Below are 21512 nucleotides of genomic sequence, written 5' to 3' on the forward strand. Positions count from 1 at the left end.
GCAGTACCACTCTTAATCTTTGTGGGGACATGCCTACACTGCTGTAGTATCTCGCTTTTGAATGCCTCCCACTGGTTTGCCACAGATTTTCCTTCAAGTAGCTGTATCCATCCACTTTCGCCAGGTCACCTCAGGTTCTTAAAGTTTGCCTTCTCCCAGTTTAGAACTTTTACTCCTGTTTTGTCTTTGTCCTTGTCCATGATTATGCTAAAACTGTATTATGGTCATTATCTCCAAAATAGTCACCCGCTGTTACTTCATCCACTTGCCCAGCTTATTTTGAAACTAAGGTTTTAGTGAAGTGCAATCAATGGCTATGTGAGATTTTGTCTGATTCTTTAAGAATAATTAATGGTTTTGTGAAGCTCTTGTAGTATGAAATAGATATAGCAGTACAATTATCTTTTGTGTCCTATCAAACTTGTGTTGTCACCTCAAAGGAGCATCTTCAGCTGCATAGAGTCTGTATTACTAAAGTCTATAATTAAGGATAGAGTGACTGAACACCTTGAACATTTTCAGCTGATCACAGAGCGCCAGCATGGATTTGTAAAGGGTAGGCCTTGTCTGATGAATCTGATTGAAATTTTTGAAGATGGGATTAAAGTAGTGGACAGAGGAATGTCTGTGGATTTTATTTATATGGCCTTCTAGAAGGCATTTGATGCAGTCCCTCATAAGGGACTGTTAGGTGAAGTTGCAGCTCATGGAATTGAAGGCAACTTAGTGACCTGGTTAGGAAATTGGCTGAGTAGCAGGAGACATTTAATAGAGATAATGGGCAAGTACTCTAATTGGCAGGATATGACTAGTGGTAAGTATCTGTTTGGGGCATCAACTATTCACTGAACGACATAGATGATGGGGTAGAAAGCCAGGTCCAGGTATACTGACGATGCAAAGATGGACAGCATTGTAAGCAGCGTAATGCAGCAGGATGCATAAAATTAGAGAAATTAATTTATTAATTGAACAGGCAAAACTGTTGCGAATGGATTTCAAGGTAGGCAAATATGAGGTCATCCACGTTGGACCAAAGAAAGTGTAGAACAGAGCACTTTTTAAAAGGTGAAAAGCTAGACATTTTGTTGAAGCTTTTCCTCTTGCATTTCTGGTACGTTCTCCATGGCAACACCTCTACCAATCAGAGTCCACTTGTCAACCAAACAGTGCACTCTTCTCATTTGGTATAAATTTGTTGTTTCCCTTACATTGGTATTCTTGCGAATTGTCCTGATGAGTGTAAGATGAAAAGCTTTGACAGAATGTCTGTTTTCAGCAATGCCATTAAATGTCCTTGGCAGGCACAGAAAATAATCAAAAAAAAGCTAATGGAATGCTGGCCTTTATATCTCGAGGACTAGAATACAAGGGGTAGAAGTTATGCAGGTATACAAAACCCTGGTTAGACCACACCTGTAGCAATTCTGGACACCACATCTTTAGGATATATTGGCCTTGGAGGGAGTGCAGCATAGATTACCAGAATGATGCTTGTATTCTAAGGGTTAAAATCCGAGGCGACATTACGCAAACTAAGGTTGTATCTCCTGAAATGTAGATGGTGAAGGAGTGATTTGATCAAAGTTTTCAAGGTATTAAGGGGAACTGAATTTCTCTCCATCTACCCTATTTCCACTGATTGGGGAGTCTAAGACATGAGATAGAAAGCCACATCCAAATATGCTGACGATGCAAAGATGGGCATAGTCTTATAAATTAGAAGCAGACCAAGAGCGAAGTTAGGAAATACTTCTCTATGCAAAGGGTGGTAGAAATTTGGGGCTCTCTTCCACAAATGACAATTAATGCTTTGTCAATTCTTAATTTTAAATCTAAGATTAATTAAGCAAAAGTATTAGAGGTGTAGGGTAGATGTAACTGGAGTTAGGTCGTAGATCAGCCATGATCTCATTGAAAGGTGGAATAGGCTCGAGGGACTAAATGGCCTAATCCTATTCCTGTAGTGCTAGTTTGAAGAACTGGTGATTACAGGTCTGTCACTGCTGGCGGTGGGAACAAAAAAGAGCATCATACATGAGGAGGAAAGGAAGAACTGGCATTTTTACAGTGCCGTACTGTTTCTCTGAGTCCCAATGCACTTCACAAAGAATTAATTTTTTTTGTAAGTTCTCCTTGTTTAAAAAAAAAAATATTCTCAATGTGGGTATGGCTGGCAAGGCCAGCATTTATTGCCCATTCCTAATTGCCCTTATGAAGGTAGTGGTGAGCTGCCACCTCGAATGGCTGCTATGTGGTGTAGGTATTTCCACAGTGCTGTCAGGTAGGAGGTTCCAGGATTTTGACCTAGCAATGTTGAAAAATTGTCTGTGTCCAAGCCAGTATTATGTGTGACTTAGTGGGAACCTGGAGATGGTGATGTTCCGCTGCACCTGCTTCCCTTGACCTTCTGGGTGTTAAAGGTTGCGGGTTGGAATGTACTGCCGAAGGAACTATACAGGTGAACGCCATTTTCCCGTAGTAAGGCCTCATAAACAGGAATGAGAGAGAATTGTTTGTAATTTACAGAAACAGGCCATTCGGCCCAAAAGGTCTGTGCCAGTGTTTATGCTGCACAGGAGCCTCCTGCCTCTCATCTAACACCATCAACATACCCTTCTATTTCTTTCTTCTTGTGTTTATCTGGCCTCCCCCTAAATGCTCCCACTCTCTTCGTCCCCACCGCTCCATGTGGTAGCGAGTTCTTTTGGCACAAAAGAACCTCTGAGTACTTGGACACTTCATCAAAGTCTAATGGAAGAAAGACCCTGATCTCTCTGGTTGTGGTGTATCTATGATAAAAATCATATGGTCAGGCCTTGCTCAACACATTAGCAGTGCAAGGCATGTGTTGCTGTGTCTGGGCTTAGTATTTACTTGAATAAGCAGTTAAAATAGATTCCACGAATTATGGGAGAAAACTTTTATTTTCCCTATCCCCACCAAGTGGTAAACCATAAGAACCCTGTGAGAGGGGAAAGGAACAAGTATTTAAAGGGAAGGGGCAGCAGTCTCCCCTTTTAAAGAGGATGTGATAATCCATTATTTATATAAATAAAAAAGGGTTAAAATGAATGACTACCTAATCTATTTTTAGTATTGTAGGTTGTGGGTGGACTGTTGATAACACACATTAAAACATACTGGATTAAGTGATTTTTATTTTTTTTTCCCTCATTGTTTTGGCACCAACTTTCTAAATACCCCTGGTGGCCACATTGCTCTAAGTACTGCAGGTGAGTACTATTAGCGACTACATAAAGATTCAAACAATAAGTGAAGATGTCAGACTATTCATGTGCTATATCAAGCACGCACTTTGATTACTGTTGCCAACATGGCTTAATCTTGCTAATTTTTAGCTGTCCGTCTGTTTGGAGTTGTCATGAGATCATAGAATCTAACTGCAAAGAAAGCGACCGTTCGGCCTATCGTGTCTCTACCGGTTCTTTGAAAAAGAGATGCGATTAATCCCACCCTCCTCTTTCCTGATAGCCCTGTAGATATCCCCTTATTAAGTATTTATCCAATTCCCTGGTGTAATTATTATTGAATCTGCTTCTATCTCTCAGGCAGTGCATTATAGATGAGAACTCGCTGCATTTTAAAGAAGAAGTCTCTTCAAGTATCCCTGGCTTCTTAATTTGCATCCTCCTGCCAGTGGAAACAGTTTCTCCTTATTTACTCTATCAAAACCCCTCATGATTTTGAATCTCCTCTTAACCTTCTCTGCTCAAAGGGGAACAACCCTTCAGTTTCTCCAGTTGCTCCACTTAAGTTGAGGGATTGTTATGTTACTGAACTAGTAATCCAGGGGCCTGGACTGATGATCTGCAGACTTGAGTTCAAATCCTACCACAGAGAATTAAAATTCAGCTAATAAATAAATCTGAAATAAGAAGCTAGTATCAGTAATAATGTAACTACCAGATTGTTGTAAAAACCCACCTGGTTTAATAATGCCTTTTAGAGAAGAAAATCCATTGTCCTTACCCGGTCTGACCTACATGTGACATCAGGCCCATAGCAATGTAGTTGACTCTTAATTGCCTTCTGAAGTGGCCTGGCAAGCCACTCAGTTACGTAGGGATGGATAGTGTATGCTGGCCTAGCTGCTGATGTGAAAAAGTTGTGTATAACTCCTGCCACGTATGGAGGTGTAACTCAGCCATTTTAGCATTATGGGTTAGGACACTGGGGTCACAATACTTGAGCGAAGATCCACCCTCTGTTTTGCTTGCATGTCGTGCCGGTTTTCTACTGATCTCATTAGAGAGGTCAACAAATTGAGAGGCCTCTGCTGGCAGTATTGAGAACCCATGAAAATTTGGGGCTTGACCCTGTCGGAAGCTTGAATTTCTGTCAGTTAATATTGCAGGACCTCTGTCAGCTGCTGGCTTGTCATGGGTAGCTCAATATCAAAACAAAATTGCCAGTGACAGTGATTGTATCCTGAGGACGATAGGATGGAAGCTGGAATGTGTGAAGCAGCAAAAGGATAATTTATAAGAAATACCTGATAATTTCAAAATGACCTAGCTAGTAATTCTGCAGCTAAGCTTCAAATCCGAAATCCATAAGCTTGGAGATTACTGATGATGTTGACAGACGGACATCTAAGGCTTTTCTATAGCGTGCTTCTGCCTGATATTTTAGTAGCGGCGTTGACCCATTTAAAGTGTAAAGGTTTAATGCTCTGGTTAAAAAGTAGACAGAGGAATGTGATACGCGCATGTATCATAGACCTGAAACATTAACACTCTCTCTCTCTCTCTCTACAGATGCTGCCAGACCTGCTGAGCATTTCCACCACTTCGTTTATATTGAAGTGTTTGCCTGATATCACCAACAGTAATTTCTAGGTCAAAATGTATTTTAATGTTTTTTAATAAGCATATAGTATAGTGTATTGCTGTAATTTCCTTAGGATTGGTAATTGGAAATGTCACCTCCAGAGTCAGAAGATCCACAGCGTTGCACTTTTTAGTTTAGTTTTAGTTTAGAGATACAGCACTGAAACAGGCCCTTCGGCTCACTGAGTCTGTGCCGACCATCAACCACCCATTTATACTAATCCTACACTAATTCCATATTCCTACCACATCCCCACCTGTCCCTATATTTCCCTACCACCTACCTATACTAGGGGCAATTTTTTTATAATGGCCAATTAACCTATCAACCAGCAAGTCTGGCATGTGGGAGGAAACCGGAGCACCCGGAGGAAACCCACACAGACACAGGGAGAACTTGCAAACTCCACACAAGCAGTACCCAGAATTGAACCCGGGTCGCTGGAGCTGTGAGGCTGCGGTGCTAACCACTGCGCCACTGTGCCGCCCACTGTAGCTTACTGTAAAATATGATTATGGAAAATGGTGTTGGAATTAAAGCCTGGCTACCCGACCCGAACCTGACTAGACCCGATTGCATGTGTCGGGTTCGGGTTGGGTCGAAATTCTGAGTCCAGCATTTGGGCTCGGGTCGGGCTGGACAGCGCTGCTTCCGGTAAGTCATGGGATCGGGCTTACCCATGATTCCCCACAACTCCACCTGCAGGACTTGTCAGCTGCCGGAACAGATGAAGGAAATTCGTGACTGATCAGGCGCGAAAAAAATTACGGGGCTTGGGTCGGGTTCAGATTGGCTGTTATCGGGTCGGGTTTTAATTTTATACCTGAGCCAGGCTTTAGTTGGAATACAGCTGAGCTCATGTTTACTACTGTTCAACACTTCTCAGCCATGAAACCACAGTGTCAGCTGCGGCTCATATCTTAACACGCAGATTGTCCAATGTGCTGGTAGCCTGAAAGCTTCAGGCTGTAATAACCTGCACTCATCTATATCTGTATTCTCTTGTTACAAGCTACAAGCTTTTAAATCCTTGGTTTCACTAGAAAGAAAGCATTTTAATCTATATAGCGCCTTAGGTGACTTCAGGGCATCTCAAAGTGCTTCACAGTCACTGGAGTACAAACAGCTAGTTACTGTGAGGGGTAAATAATGGCCAGGAGGCTGGGTAGAACTCCCCTGCTCATCTTAGAAATAGTGCAGTTGGGTCTTTTACATCGAACTGCAAGGGTAGATGGGGCCTCAATTTAACGTCTCATCTGAAAGACAGCACCTCTGACAATACCGTACTCCCTCAGGTGTGCTTAATTCTTTCGTGGGATGTGGGTGTCTCTAGCAAGGCCAGCATTTGTTGCCCATTCCGAATTGACCTGGAATTGAGTGGCTTGCTAGGCCATTTCAGAGGGCAGTTAAGAGTCACATGTAAGTCAGGCTAGGTAAGGACAGTAAATTTCCTTCCCTAAAGGACATTAGTGAACCAGATGGGTTTTTATGACAATCAATGATAGTAATGAGGCCATGAAACTGATACTAGCTTTGAATTCCAGACTTTATTAATTAATTGAATTTAAATTCCACCAGCTGCCATGGTGGATTTGAACCTGGGTATTGGCCTGAGCCTCTTGATTAGTAGCCCACTGACATTACCGCTGCACCACTGTCTCCCCTTAGATTATGAGCATTAATCTCTGAAGTGGAGTTGTATTCACCACCTTCTGACTTGGAGGCAAGAGTGCTACCCATTGAGCCACAATAGATGCAAGTAACTACTCGCGCTTCTATATGACTAGATTAGTAACCTAGAGACGCAGGGTATTCCTCTGGGAACATGGGTTCAAATCCCACCATGGCAGAAGGTGGAATTTGAATTCAATTAATAAAAAAATATGGAATTAAAAAGCTAGTCTAATGATGGCATGGCCATCATTGTCAATTGTCACAAAAACCCATCTGGTTCACTAATGTCCTTGACAGAAGGATATCTGCTGTCCTTACCTAGCCTGGCCTACATGTGACTACAGACCCACAACAATGTGGTTGACTCTTAAAATGCTCTCTGGAATGGCCTAGCAAGCCACTCTGTTGTACCTAACCGCTGAAAAGTCAATAAAGAATGAAACCAGGCGGACCACCTGTCATGGACCTAGGCACCGGAAACGACCATGGCAAACCCAGCCCTATCGACCCTACAAAGTCCTCCTTATTAACATCTGGGGGCTTGTGCCAAAGTTGGGAGAGCTGTCCCACGGACTAGTCGAGCAACAGCACAGACAATGTCCCAGATACAGCCATCACCATCTTTTGCTATGTTCTGTCCCACTGGCAGGACAGACTCAGCAGAGGTAGCGGCACAGTGGTATACAGTCAGGAGAGAGTTGCCCTGGGAGTCCTCAACATCAACTTCAGCCCCCATGAAGTCTCATGGCATCAGATCAAACATGGGCAAGGAAACCTCCTGCTGATTACCACCAACCACCAGCCATGGACTTCAATGTCCATCACCAAGAGTGACTCAGGAGCACCACTACTGACCGAGCTGGCTGAGTCCTAAAGGACATAGCTGCTCGACTGGGTCAACGGCAGGTGGTGAGGGAACCAATAAGAGGGAAAAACATACTTGACCTCATCCTCACCAATCTGCCTGCCGCAGATGCATCTGTCCATGACAGTATTGGTAGGAGTGACCACCGCACAGTCCTTACAGAGACGAAGGCCCATCTTCGCATTGAGGATACCTTCCGTCGTGCTGTGTGGCGCTACCACCGTGCTAAATGGGATAGATTTCGAAAAGATCTAGCAATGTAAAACTGGGCATCCATGAGGCGCTGTTGACTGTCAGCAGCAGTAGAATTGTATTCAATCTCAATCTGTAACCTCATGGCCCAGCATATCCCCCACTCTACCATTAGCAACAAGCTGGGGGATCAACCCTGGTTCAACGAAGAGTGCAGGAGGGCATGCCAGGAGCAGCACCAGGCATAGCTCAAAGTGAGGTGTCAACCTGGTGAAGCTACACCTCAGGGCTACTTGCATGCCAAACATTGTAAGCAGCATGCGATAGAGCTGAGCGATCCCATAACCAACGGATCAGATCTAAGCTCTGCAATCCTGTCACATCCATTTGTGAATGATGGTGGACAATTAGAAACAACTAACAGGAGGAGGTGGCTACACAAATATCCCCATCCTCAATGATGGGGGAGCCCAGCACACAAGTGCGAAAGATAAGGCTGAAGAATTTGTAAAATCTTCAGCCAGAAGTGCTGAGTGGATGATCTTTCTCAGCCTGCTCCTGTAGTCCACAGCATCACAGATGCCAGTCTTCAGCCAAGTCGATTCACTCCACGTGATATCAAGAAATGACTGAAGGCACTGGATACTGCAAAGGCTACAGGCCATGCCAACATTCCGGCAACAGTACTGAAGACCTGTGCTCCAGAACTTGCGGCGCCCCTAGCCAAGCTGTTCCAGTACAGCTGCAATACTGACATCGACACGGCAATATAGAAAATTGCCCAGATATGTCCTGTACACAAGCAGGACAAACCCAACCCGGCCAATTACCACCCCATCAGTCTACTCTCGATCATCAGTAAAGTGATGGAAGTTGTCATTGACAGTGCTATCAAACAGCACTTGCTTAGCAATAACCTGCTCGGTGACACTCAGTTTGAGTTTCGGCAGGGCCCCACAGCTCCTGACCTCATTACAGCCTTGGTTCAAACATGGACAAAAGAGCTGAACTCCAGAGGTGAGGTGAGAGTGACTGCCCTTGACATCAAGGCAGCATTTGACCAAGTATGGCATCAAGGAGACCTAGCAAAACTGAAGTCAATGGGAATCGGGGAATACTCTCTGCTGGTTGGAATTGTACCTAGCGCAAAGGAAGATGATTGTGGTTGTGGATTATCTGAGTTCCAGGACATCACTGCAGGAGTTCCTCAGGGTAGTGTCCTGGCCCAGCCATCTTCAGCTGTTGCATCAATGACCTTCCTTCAATCTTAAGGTCAGAAGTGGGGATGCTCGCTGATGATTACACAATGTTCAGCACCATTTGCAACTCCTCAGATACTGAAGCAGTCAGTGTAGAAATGCAGCAAGACCTGGACAATATCCAGGCTCTGGATGATAATTGGCATAACATTCATGCCACACCAGTGCCAGGCAATGACCATTTCCAACAAGAGAGAAACTAAACATCTCCCCTTGACATTCAACGGCATTAATTGCTGTATCCCCCACTATCAACATCCTGGGGGTTACCATTGACCGGAAACTGAACTGCAGTAGCCATATAAATACCGTGGCCGCAAGAGGAGGTCAGAGGCTAAGAATCTGGCGGCGAGTAACTCGCCTGCTGACTCCCCAAAGCCTGTCCACCATCTACAAGGCACAAGTCAGGAGTGTGATGGAATACTCTCCACTTGCCTGGATGAGTGCAGCTCCAACAACACTCGAGAAACTCAACACCATCCAGGACAAAGCATTGGCACCCCATCTACAAACATTCACTCCCTCCACCACTGACGCACAGTGGCAGCAGTGTGTACCATCTACAAGATGCACTGCAACCACGCACCAAGGCTACTCAGGCAGCACCTTCCAAACCCGTGACCTCTACCACCTAGAAGGACAAGGGCAGCAGATGCGTGGGAACACAGCCACCTGCAAGTTCCCCTCTAAACCACACACCATCCTGACTTGGAACTATATCGCCGTTCCTTCACTGTTGCTGGGTCAAAATCCTGGAACTCCCTTCCTAATAGCACTGTGGGTGTACCTACCCCACATAGATTGCAGTGGTTTAAGAAGGCAGCTCACCACCACCTTCTCCTGGGAAATTAGGGATGGGCAATAAATGCTTTCCCAGCCAACAATGCCCACATCACATGAAATGGATAAAAAAATGCAAAATTTAAAAATTATATAGGTGCTGTTGAAGGTCGATCGAATCTGAATGCTTTGGTCCACTGTCTCAATACTATTGATTTCCATTCTTTGAGGAGGGAATGATGGAGAGAGCTGAAGACTCCTTCCTTTTTTTTTTCTTTGTTCTGCTATAACATCTGCATAATAAAGATCGAAAATACACAGAATCTTTGTTCTGATGGTAGGGTGCAATCAAAAGTGTAACTTGCTCTTTAGGTTTCTAGTCAACCTGTTGTGTTTTCTCCCATTTTCTGTTTTTATTTCAGATGTCCAGCATTTATGTACTTTTTATCTTTGTGCAGGGTACAGTATGCTGGTCTTGTGACATAAAAAGAACGAATGCAATTTTAGATAAGGTATTTAATAGAGTTGTATTTTATTTTTTCAGCTATCTGGTTGAACAGAGGGATGTGGAATTAAATGTAAAAGATAAATGGGACAGTACCCCATTGTAAGTACAGATCATCTACAATATATTATAAATCTTTTATATCTGTGCACACTTCCCAACAGCAAAAGATTGTTTACTGTTTGGTGTTTGTCACGCACAGAATTGTTACATTGCAGAAGGAGGCCATTTGGCCCATCGTGTCTGCACTGGCTCTCTGAAAGATCAATTCCCTCAGTCCCATTCCCCTGCCTTCTCCCCCATAACCCTGCAAATTCTTCCTCTTCATATAACTGTCCAATTCCCTTTTGAATGCTTCAATTGAAACTGCCTCCACCACTTTCTCAGGCAGCCCATTCCAGACCTTAACCACTCGCTGCGTGAACTAGTTTTTCTTGATGCCATTTTTGCGTCTCTTACCAAATACTTTAAATCTGTGCCCTCACATTCTCGATCCTTTCACAAGTGGGAACAGTTTCTCTTTACCTACTCTGTCCAGACCCCTCATGATTTTGAATACCTCCACCAAATCACCTCTCCGCTTTCTCTTCAAGGAAAACAGTCCTAACTTTTCCAATCTATCTTCATAACTGAAATTCCTCATCCCTGGAACCATTCTCATGAATCTCTTCTGTACCCTCTCCAATGTCCTCACGCCTTTCCTCAAGTGTGGCGCTCAGAACTGGACACAATACTCCAGCTGAGGCCAAACTAGTGTCTTATACAAGTTCAACATAACTTCCTTGCTCTTGTACTCTATGCCTCTGTTAATGAAGCCCAGGATACTGTATGCTTTATTACATGCTCTCTGAACCTGACCTGTCACCTTTATTGACTTATGCACATATACACCTAGGTCCCTCTGCTCCTGTACCCCCTTTCGAATTGTGCCCTTTATCCTATATTGTGTCTCCATGTTCTTCCTACCAAAATGAATCACTCCACATTTCTCTGCGTTGAACTTCATCTGCCACCCATCTGCTCATTCCATCAACTTGTCTATGTCCTTTTGAAGTTCTACACTATCCTCCTCACAGTTCACAATGCTTCCAAGTTTTGTATCATCTGCAAACTTTGAAATTGTGCCCTGTACACCAAACTCTAAGTCGTTAATATCTATATCAGAAAAAGCAAGGGTCCCAACACTGATCCGTGGGGAACTCCACTACAAACCTTCCTCCAGCCCGAAAAACATCCATTAACCACTACTCTTTGTTTCCTGTCACTCAGCCAATTTCATATCCATGTTGCTACCGTCCCTTTTATTCCATGAGCTACAAGCTTGCTCACAAGTCTGTTGTGTGCCACTGTATCAATTGCCTTTTGAAAGTCCATGTTCATCACATCAACAGCATTGCCCTCATCAACCCTCTCTGTTACCTCCTTAAAAAACTCCAGCAAGTTAGTTCAACATGATTTTCCCTTAAGAAATCCATACTGACTTTCCTTAATTAACTCGCATTTGTCCATGTGACTATTGATTTTGTCCCAAATTATTTTTTCTAGAAGTTTTCCCATCACCGAAGTTAAAACTGACTGGCCTGTAAATGCTGGACAGAGGGTAGCAATGGAAGGGTGCTTTTCTGAATGGAGGGATGTGACCAGTGGTGTTCCGCAGGGATCAGTGCTGGGACCTTTGCTGTTTGTAGTATATATAAATGATTTGGAGGAAAATGTAGCTGGTCTGATTAGTAAGTTTGCGGACGACACAAAGGTTGGTGGAGTTGCGGACAGTGATGAGGATTGTCAGAGGATACAGCAGGATATAGATCGGTTGGAGACTTGGGCGGAGAAATGGCAGATGGAGTTTAATCCGGACAAATGTGAGGTAAAGCATTTTGGAAGGTCTAATGCAGGTAGGAAGTATACAGTAAATGGCAGAACCCTTAGGAGTATTGCCAGGCAGAGAGATCTGGGCGTACAGGTCCACAGGTCACTGAAAGTGGCAAGACAGGTGGATAAGGTAGTCAAGAAGGCATACGGCATGCTTTCCTTCATCGGTCGGGGCATAGAGTATAATAATTGGCAAGTCATGCTGCAGCTGTACAGAACTTTAGTTAGGCCACACTTAGAATATTGCGTGCAATTCTGGTCGCCACACTACCAGAAGGACGTGGAAGCTTTGGAGAGGGTACAGAAGAGGTTTACCAGGATGTTGCCTGGACTGGAGGGCATTAGCTATGAGGAGAGATTGGATAAACTCGGATTGTTTTCACTGGAATGACGGAGGTGGAGGGGCGACATGATAGAGGTTTACAAAGTTATGAGCGGCATGGACAGAGTGGATAGTCAGAAGCTTTTTCCCAGGGTGGAAGAGTCAGTTACTAGGGGACATAGGTTTAAGGTGAGAGGGGTTGTGCGAGGCAAGTTCTTTACACAGAGGGTGGTGAGTGCCTGGAACTTGTTGCTGGGGGAGGTGGTGGAAGCAGGTACCATAGAGACGTTTAAGAGGCATCTTGACAAATACATGAATAGGATGGGAATAGAGGGAAATGGACCCTGCAAGTGCAGAAGGTTTTAGTTTAGGCAGGCATCAAGATCGGTGCAGGCTTGGAGGGCCGAATGGCCTAATCCTGTGCTGTGCTGTTCTTTGTTTGCAATTCTCCAGTCCTTTGGCACCACCCCTGAGTCTAAGGAAGACTGAAAAATTATGGCCTGTGCCTCTGCGATTTCCTCCCTTACTTCCCTCAGTATCCTTGGATGCATCTCATCCAGCCCTGGTGCTTTATCCACTCTAAGTACAGACAGCCTATCTAATACTTCCTCTTTATCAATTTTAAATCCCTCGAGTGTCTGACTTACCTCCACTTTCAACATTGCTTGGGTTGCATCTTCTTCCTTGGTAAAGACAGATGCATATTCATTTAATACCTCAGCTATGCCCTCTGCCTCCATGTGTAAATCCCCTTTCTGGTCTCTAATCGGCCCCACTACTCCTTTAACCACCCTTTTACTATTTATATGCCTATAGAAAACTTTGGGATTTCCTTTAAAGCTAGCTGCCAGTCTCTTTTCATGCTCTCTCTTTGCTATTCTTATTTGCTTTTTCACCCTCTCTGGACCTTCTATATTTAGCCTGGTTCTCAATAGTATTTTCTACCTGGCATCTGTCACAGCACACTTTTTCTTCTTTATCTTAATTTCTACCTTTTTTCTCTTCCAGGGAGCTCTGGATTTGTTTGCTCAACTTTTCCCCTTTGAGGGAACATACCTTGACTGTGCCCGAACTATCTCTTTGAAGCTATCCCATTGTTCATCTACTGGATTTCCTGCCAGCTTTTGACTCCAATTTATTCGCCCCAGTTCCATTCTTACCCCATTGAAGTTGGCTTTCACCCAGTTAATTATTCTTACCCTGGATTTCTCTCTCCTTTTCCATAAACCTTATGATACGATGATCACTATCCCCTAAATGCTCTCCGACTGATACTTGATCCACTTGGCCCACCTCATTCCCAAGAAACAGCTCTGGCAGTGCCTCCTTTCTCATTGGATTAACAACATACTGTTGTAGAAAATTTTCCTGAACACACTCTAGGAACTCTTGCCCTTCACTGCCCTTTACACTGCTATTATCCCAGCCTATGATTGACTATTGACAACGTTTCCATTTTAAATTCCTATGTACATATTTATAATGGATTCTGCTTGTGTAAACTTGTCATGCTGTAATTACATCTTCCCACCATTGGAGAATTATATCTGCATATCCTTGTTCAGTTAAACCACTCACATTCACCAGAAATCTCTGACCTCCCTCTCCTTTTAAGACACTCCTTTAAACCTCATCTCTTTGATCAAGCTTTTGGACACCCCTCCTAAACTCTCTTCCTTAGGTTCGACATCCTTTATTTCTGATTATCTCTCTTCAGGCGCCTTGGAACGTTTTTCTACCTAAAGGCATTATGTAAATTTAAGTTCTTGCTGTTGAAGATTATGCTAGATCTTGACTTCCCCAAAAATATCACCAGCGCAAATTAAATTATATGTGTATTTATATAACAATACATGTTTGTTCTCTGTAGTACCCCCAAACCCTCTTGGAACGCATGCATCCTGTACTAAGTCCTGTGGAAGGATTTTTCTGCTGTTGTGCAGCTGAGATATCCAAGCAGTGATATGACGGAGGGTATTAAAACTCTTGTGTCCTGCTACTGTGTTGTGTGCAGTGTGCAATTAATCAGCATGTGTTTTAATTTTTTAATATAAAAACTCATGTTAGCTTAAAGAAGCTACATGCTGTAATTACAATTTATTTTTCCAAACTTTGTCTTCTGATGGTAGACTTCCAGGGTACTGTTCCATGGACAAAAGCTGCCCTTCAGTATCTCACCCATGTGTAAGCCCAGCCCATGCATGTTGGACATGAAGCGTATTCAACAATACTAAGCCATAGGGGGAGTTCGTTGATCCTGCACACTCCCAGCCCTGCCCTGCCCAGTCCCAACCAGTGTTTTGCCCTGATCTTTTACCATCATTTGCTAGCTGCCACTTAGGGACTGAGTCTCTCAATGACAAAGTAATGCCAGAATGTATTTAGTATCAGACCACAGTGTCAGATTTTTCAATTCACAACTATCCTAGAAAGTGTGAACTTTTTTTAAAAAAGAGTCCGTGCTAATTGGAATGCTGAGCAATCCATTAATTGAGTGAAAAAATCCTTAAACTAAAGCAGTCAGTGCTTTATTTCTTAACATATTTGAGTCAACAACCTTCAGGCTTTTGGAATATTAGCTTAGAAACTTAGAAAACATTGAAAATTTACAGCACAGAATTAGGCCATTCGGTTCATCGTGTCTGTGCCAGCTGAAAGTGAGCTTGCAACTTATCACCTTCCAGTTCTTGGCCTATAGCCCTCTAGGTACAGAACTTCAAGTGCATATCTGAGAATTTTTTAAATGCACTGAGGGTTTTTGCCTCTCTTACCCTTTACAGGCAGTGAATTCCAGACCTCAGCTGCCTTCTGGGGGAGAACATTTCTCCTTAACTCCCCTCTAATCCTTCTGCCAATTACTTTAAATCTGTGCCCCGTGGTTATTGTCTCCTTTCTTTCTGCTAACAGGGTTAGGCCCTTCCTATCCATTTGAGGCCCCTCATAATTTTGTACACCTCAATTTCATCTCCCCTCAGCCTCCTCTGTTCCAAAGAAGCTTGACATCACCTAAACAACTGCAAATTGGTCTATAGTACCTTTCACACAACAAAGCATCCCAAGATGGCTTACTGAAGGAGACTAGCCAGGAAGTAGGGGATAGTTGTGGCAAGTAATGGAAAGCAACAAGAGGTAAATTTTGAATAGACTTTCTGAACTAGGAGATGAAACTGGAAGGCACAAGAATTCAGGGAGAAATTTCAAGTGGTTTAAGATTCCACCATCAATGGAGACAGGCAGGAAGGGTAGTAGCCATCTGAAGTGCTACTTAGGGGAGGCAGTGGCGTAATGGTATTGTCACTGGAGTAGTAACCCAGAGACCCAGGGTATTGCTCTTGGGACATGGGTTCAAAGCCCACCACAGCAGAAGGTGGAATTTGAATTCAATTAATAAATCTGGAATTAAAAAGCTAGTCTAATGATGGCCATGAAACCATTGTCGATTGTTGTAAAAACCCATCCGGTTCACTAATGTCCTTTAGGGAAGGAAATCTGCTGTCCTTACCTGGTCTGGCCTACATGTGACTCCAGACCCACAGCAATGTGGTTGACTCTTACATGCCCTCTGAAATGGCCTAGCAAGCCACTCAGTTAGGGCAATTAGGGATGGGCAATAAATGCTGGCCTAGCCAGCGACGCCCACATCCCATGAATGAATAAAAAACAAGTGCAGAGGGTCGCTACCGTTTCCTCCTCCTTTTCAATCTTGTTCATGCACAATGGCTTTTAGTCCTTCACCCAGATTTCTTAATTTAGAAAAAAGCTATAATTAAGATCTATTAACCTTTCTCATACTGAAGGATCATTTTCAGTGAGTGGTTGGGATCTGGAAAATACTGCCTGATGGAGTGTTGCTTACAGATTCAGTAGTAGATTCAAAAGGGAATTGCATAAATGCTAGAAAGAGAAAAAAAACTGCAGGGATATGAGGAAAGAGCCGAGGAGTGTGATTGACTAGATTGCTCTTTGAAAGCGTCAGCTCATAGTCGACGGGCTGAATGGCCTCCTTCCATACTGTGCTATTCCATGATTCTTTTTAGATTTTAAAATACAAGTTCCTTTCTGGGGGGAGAAAAGTAATTTGACTGATAAATGTTCTAAACTACCAGTAGAGAAACATACTAACTTGTAAGGAAAATTTATAATCGTGTTTTGGTGGTACCAAACCTCTTTCAGGGCCAGTACCATCAGCCATCACGTCCCTATGTTCTGGAATTTTCTGATTAAACATTTCTATATCTAGCATCATTTTTAAAGCCTAACTTTTTAAAAAATCATATCTGCAGTTACCTTCCATACCTCTTTGTCCCCCCTACTCCTGCTTGGTGTCCCTGCCCCTTTCCTCCTATGATGTGGCTTGAGCCAGTTTCCTGTGTTGAAGGCACTACCTATTACATTTGGAGATTGTCATCAGTTTGCTCACGGGGTCAAATTGATGACCAAATTGAGATGTTTCAACATCTTTTTGTTCATTATGGTTTCCCTGCTCCAAATCCACTTGCCTATACTGCTAGTTCAGGTGGAAATTGAAGATCTCATGGCAAAGAAAAGCAGAAGCTCTCCAGGTGTCGTAGCATATATTCCTCCCTTGACTCATACCATCTAAAACGTATTAACTGTCCATTTGTCTCATTACTCTTTGTGAAGTTGCTTTGTGCAAAATAGCTGATTCATACAGTAACTGCACTTCAAAGCATTTCATTGCATGGAACTTCTGAGAAAGGTGATAAACTGCTATTGTGAGTGTGAGTACTTTCTATAAGTACAAGGTGTTAATTTTATGTTGGTGTTTAATGCCTCTAGTCCTTGAAAGGATATTTTAACAATGCACTAATGCTGAAGATGCTATTTGTCATTGCCATAGCAATCTGTGGGTCTGTGCCAAATGCTAGATGGCTTCATTATTTTGTTGGTATTGTTTGGATACATGTTGCAAGGGACATAGAAAATAGGAGCAGGAGTAGGCCATTTGGCCCTTCAAGCCTGCTCCGCCATTCATTATGATCATGGCTGATCATCCAACTCAGTAACCTGTTCCGGCTTTCGCCTCATACCCTTTGATCCCTTTAGACCCAAGAGCTATATCTAACTCCTTTTGGAAAATATTCAATGTTTTGGCCTCAACCGCTTTCTGTGGTAGCGAATTCCACATTCTCACCACTCTCTGGGTGAAAAAATTTCTCCTCATCTCAGTCCTGAAAGGTTTACCCCGTATCCTTAGACTGTGTCTCAGTCCTGAAAGGTTTACCCCGTATCCTTAGACATGGGGCTGTGTGTTGGCACATGTTACAATGGTACTGAAAGGAAAGATTAAAAATGCTAAGATTAAACCAGGTTGCCTCGGGGACTGCAAGTTGCCTTTATTATTGTAGGTTTAAGATTAATGATAAATGAAGCTGTTGCACACAGTAAAGGGACAAGCAGTTTGTTCTTGTGTTGGTTCAAGACTTTTAAGGATGCGTTCACGCTCCAACTGTAGAGTCTGCATGAAGTGGTTTTGGATTCTCACCATTGCTAAACTTGGAGTGCAGATTTAAAGTTGAGGGACTGAGCTGACTCCAGAGAGAAGCTGGGTGAGGGCCCCTGGAGCAGGTTATCTTGCACCACTTCAGTTTGACACCACTTAAAGTGTATCAACAGCAGCATGGTAAGGGGATGGATGTAAACAGGGTGCTGTCTAGCTGAAAAACGACCTACCGCAACAGTTTGCTGTAATTTTAGGCTATTTTATGAAAGTAAGCTCCTTTCAACTTCTTCATGAATGTAACCGCATTGCCTTTTGTGCAGGATGACAAATGTGTTAAAGTCACGAATATATTGGGGCTCTGTAAATCAGCGCTTAGAAATTTCAACATCACATTTGAACAGTAACTGAAATTTCATTCAGCTTTTCGAAAAATTTAATTGTTTCTCTCAAGTCCAGCAAAAATGTTGAATTTACTTAAAAAGCAATTTTTTGAATGGTCACATTATTGCCCTTTTAATTCAAGGAATACATTAGATCAGAATATTTGCAATATAACACGAACTTCTCAATTTGTTTAACAGGTACTATGCGTGTCTTTGTGGGCATGAGGACCTTGTTCAATATCTACTTGCCAATGGTATGGATGCTTCTTAAATTGTTTAGCTTGATTTTGATGATGGTTGGGCAGTATTCTGTACCTTTTATACTGCTTTTTTTTCCTTCCCACTCTTGCAAAAATTGGGTCACTAATTTAATGTAAGCTAAGTTCTTGAAATCTGAAGGTTCAAGAAGATCTTTGACTAAAAGCACAAGGTTCTGGTTGAAAGGTATAAAGCACTTTACTTGGGGTTTAGTCAATGCAGTGGGTTCAGATACAGGATTCAGATTCAGCTGACCTAATGGGCTGGAAGTCTCCTATGTGTGCTGCTGTGAAGGCCCCATGATAAATTGTGTTTGGGAGACTCCATCTACTCCTAAGTCTGTTTCTCTGGCCCACAGTGCAGAATTGCTGCTAGGTATGGCACTAAATTGGCAATCTCATTGAAGCCAGCAGATGACTGGTGTGGGAAGTGCTAGCATTTCACACTGGTGCAGGAGGAGGGTGCTGTTCTGAAGCTGGAACTGAGGGACAGTTGTCCATGATGAGTAGGGTGAACATTATTCTGTATTGAATCCTGTCCTGCCTCAATTTTCCCCTTTCCCTCGTGCTTGGTGTTGATCCTTTTCCTCTTTAAAACAAAAAAAGGCATTTATTCTCATGTCCTGCATTTGAAATGGAAGTTATTATTCCACCTAACCTCAGAATGTTTGCTACTGAAACTGGATACCAGAAGTGGAAAATGTTTCTTTCCCCAACACTCCAATGCAGAGTCTGCAATCATTTTGCCTTCCTCAGGGAAAATAAAGACTTGTATTTCTATGACACCTTTCACAAATTTAGGACGTCCCAAAGTGCTTTACCGCCAATGAAGTACTTGTGAAGTGTAGTCACTACTGTAAAGTAGAAAAGGCGGCAGCTAATTTAAACACAGCACAATCCCACTAACAAATGTGATAAAGACCAGGTAACATTTTTTCCAGGTAATCTGTTTTTCAGGTAATTTTATTTTAGGGAAAAAACAAAGTGCTGGAAATACACAGATGGTCTGGCAGCGTTTGTGGAGAGAGAAACAGAATTAACATTTCCGATCTGTGACCTTTCATCAGAACTGAGTTTTGTATGAGGAAAGCTGTGCTTCATGTGAGATGCAGTACTCAAGTTATATAAAAGGAATTCCCCTGCACTGTGTAGCAGCCATGTAAAGGTTGGGTTTAATTTTTTGTTAGATTTATGGGAGTAGGTCTTGAGGTGGTCACCCAGAGCTTATGCAACTGGCTAAGACACTTGCTTACTTTAATAAAGCTCTCCAGTGGTGAGGTTGTATTGCAAAGCAGCACTCACTATATGACATTTAACACAAAGGCAATCAGTTTCACACTCAGATAGTAATTTAATAAAGCAGATTAATTGTCATTGATTTTAACAGTTTAAATTGTTTGTTTTACCCCAATGATCAATGACTCTAAACCAATTATTCCTGATGCTTGGTCTTCTCAAACTGAAATCTATTGTGTTACAGGAGCAAAATGTGAAGCCAATACGTTTGATGGTGAGCGGTGCTTGTATGGAGCTCTAAATGATTCCATTCGGAGGCTGCTGAAGGACTACAAACAGATCACTGCCAAGTCTATGCAGAGAGATTATTATGATGACTTTCTGCAAAGGTAGGAAATCAGCAATAACTTGTGTTTCTGTTGCATTTATTAAGTCCAAACTCAGCCGCTTAGTGGTCGGATTGGGGGTGTGAGGTGGGGGTGGGTGGGCAAATGCATGCTTGAAGAGGAAGGACTGGAAGGGGTTTTATGCATCATGATTCCCAGCCACTTCACATTGTTACGGACAGGTGGTAAGGGGTGTGACATATGAACATAAATAGGAGTAGGTGTAGGCCATTTGGCCCCTCAAGCCTGCTCTGCTATTCAGTAAGAGCATGGCTGATCTGATCGTGGCCTTAACTCCACACTCTCTTGCCTATACCCACCACCGCCTGCCCCCCCCCCCCCCCTCCCCAGTAACCCTCGACTCCCTTGTAGACCAAATATCTGTCAAATTTAACCTTGAATATGTTCAGTGACCCAGCCTCCACTGCTCTCTGGGGTAGAGAATTCCAAAGATTAATGACCCTCAGAAGAAATTCCTCCTCATTGCCATCTTAAATGGGAGACTCTTATTCTGAAACTGTTCACCGTAACTCTGTTTTGTTTAAAGTGATGAATTAGCCCCGAGTGTTTTTTCGGATCAAATAAACAGACAAATGACAGGTTTTCTCAAGGTTAAACAAAAGCGAACTATTTTTTACACAATTCCCGAAATAGTCGCTATCTCACTCATGCACACATTCACACACACACGCATACACAAGAATAGATAGATAGAGAGGAATAGGGGTAAGTGGTTTAAAGTGAAGTAGGTGCTTGTGGTTTATGGTAAACCTGTTGAATCTTCTCAGAAGGACAGTCTCTTTCAAAGGTGCAGGCCTGAGTGTTTGTAGACTTGAATCTGTGGAGGTGTTGTAGATTTTTAAGATTTCAGACTGGATGTGATGGTCATTTTCAGTTCCCTGCTGCAGCAAGCTGAAGGGCAGAATTAGCAGAAAGCCTTACGATCATACGAATTAGGAGCAGGCGTAGGCCACTCGGCCCTTCGAGCCTGCTCCGCCATTCAATAAGTTCATGGCTGAACTGATTACTCCACATTTCCACCGACCCCCGATAAACTTCCACCCTCTTGCTTCTTCCTTGTTTAAGCTGGATCTGTTTCCACAGTCTCTCATTGGATTGCTTTCTGTGGGCTACCATTTAAGGTCAAGATCCATCATATTAGCATTGAGACATGGCCTTCTCTCCTGGTGTGACCACACAATGGACCAGGATGTGGAACCCATGGTTATCTATTGATGTCTGGATAGGTACCATTCTGTTATGGTGTGGCTACTTCACATCATCTTTGTCTCAGAAGAGAACCACTCAATTCAGGAATGTCTCTTGATGGTTTCAGGATTGGTGTAGTTAATGCATCTTAGTCAGGAATGTGTTCTCTTGTCCTTTCAAGACAGTGAAGCAGTTTTTGAAGCGGAATAACTCCTGACAGTGCAGGTCCCTCTGTCTCTGCTCCTCCATCTCTG

At 43.0% G+C, this 21512-nt stretch overlaps 1 protein-coding gene across 2 annotated transcripts in view; it reads left to right on the top strand.

The window, feature by feature from the left end:
• abtb1 (ankyrin repeat and BTB (POZ) domain containing 1) overlaps window positions 1-21512 on the top strand; it is an 83654-nt gene that overhangs the window by 17001 nt on the left and 45141 nt on the right. Inside the window, exons 2-4 of one of the 2 annotated variants that reach the window (XM_068052153.1) lie at window positions 10169-10231; window positions 18369-18424; window positions 19908-20052. In XM_068052153.1, the coding sequence (XP_067908254.1) occupies window positions 10169-10231; window positions 18369-18424; window positions 19908-20052 (264 nt within the window). The remainder of the gene's footprint in view (window positions 1-10168; window positions 10232-18368; window positions 18425-19907; window positions 20053-21512) is intronic. The other variant, XM_068052154.1, reaches the window with a different exon arrangement.

Source organism: Heterodontus francisci, chromosome 19, assembly GCF_036365525.1.
Source record: "Heterodontus francisci isolate sHetFra1 chromosome 19, sHetFra1.hap1, whole genome shotgun sequence".
NCBI lineage: Eukaryota > Metazoa > Chordata > Chondrichthyes > Heterodontiformes > Heterodontidae > Heterodontus > Heterodontus francisci.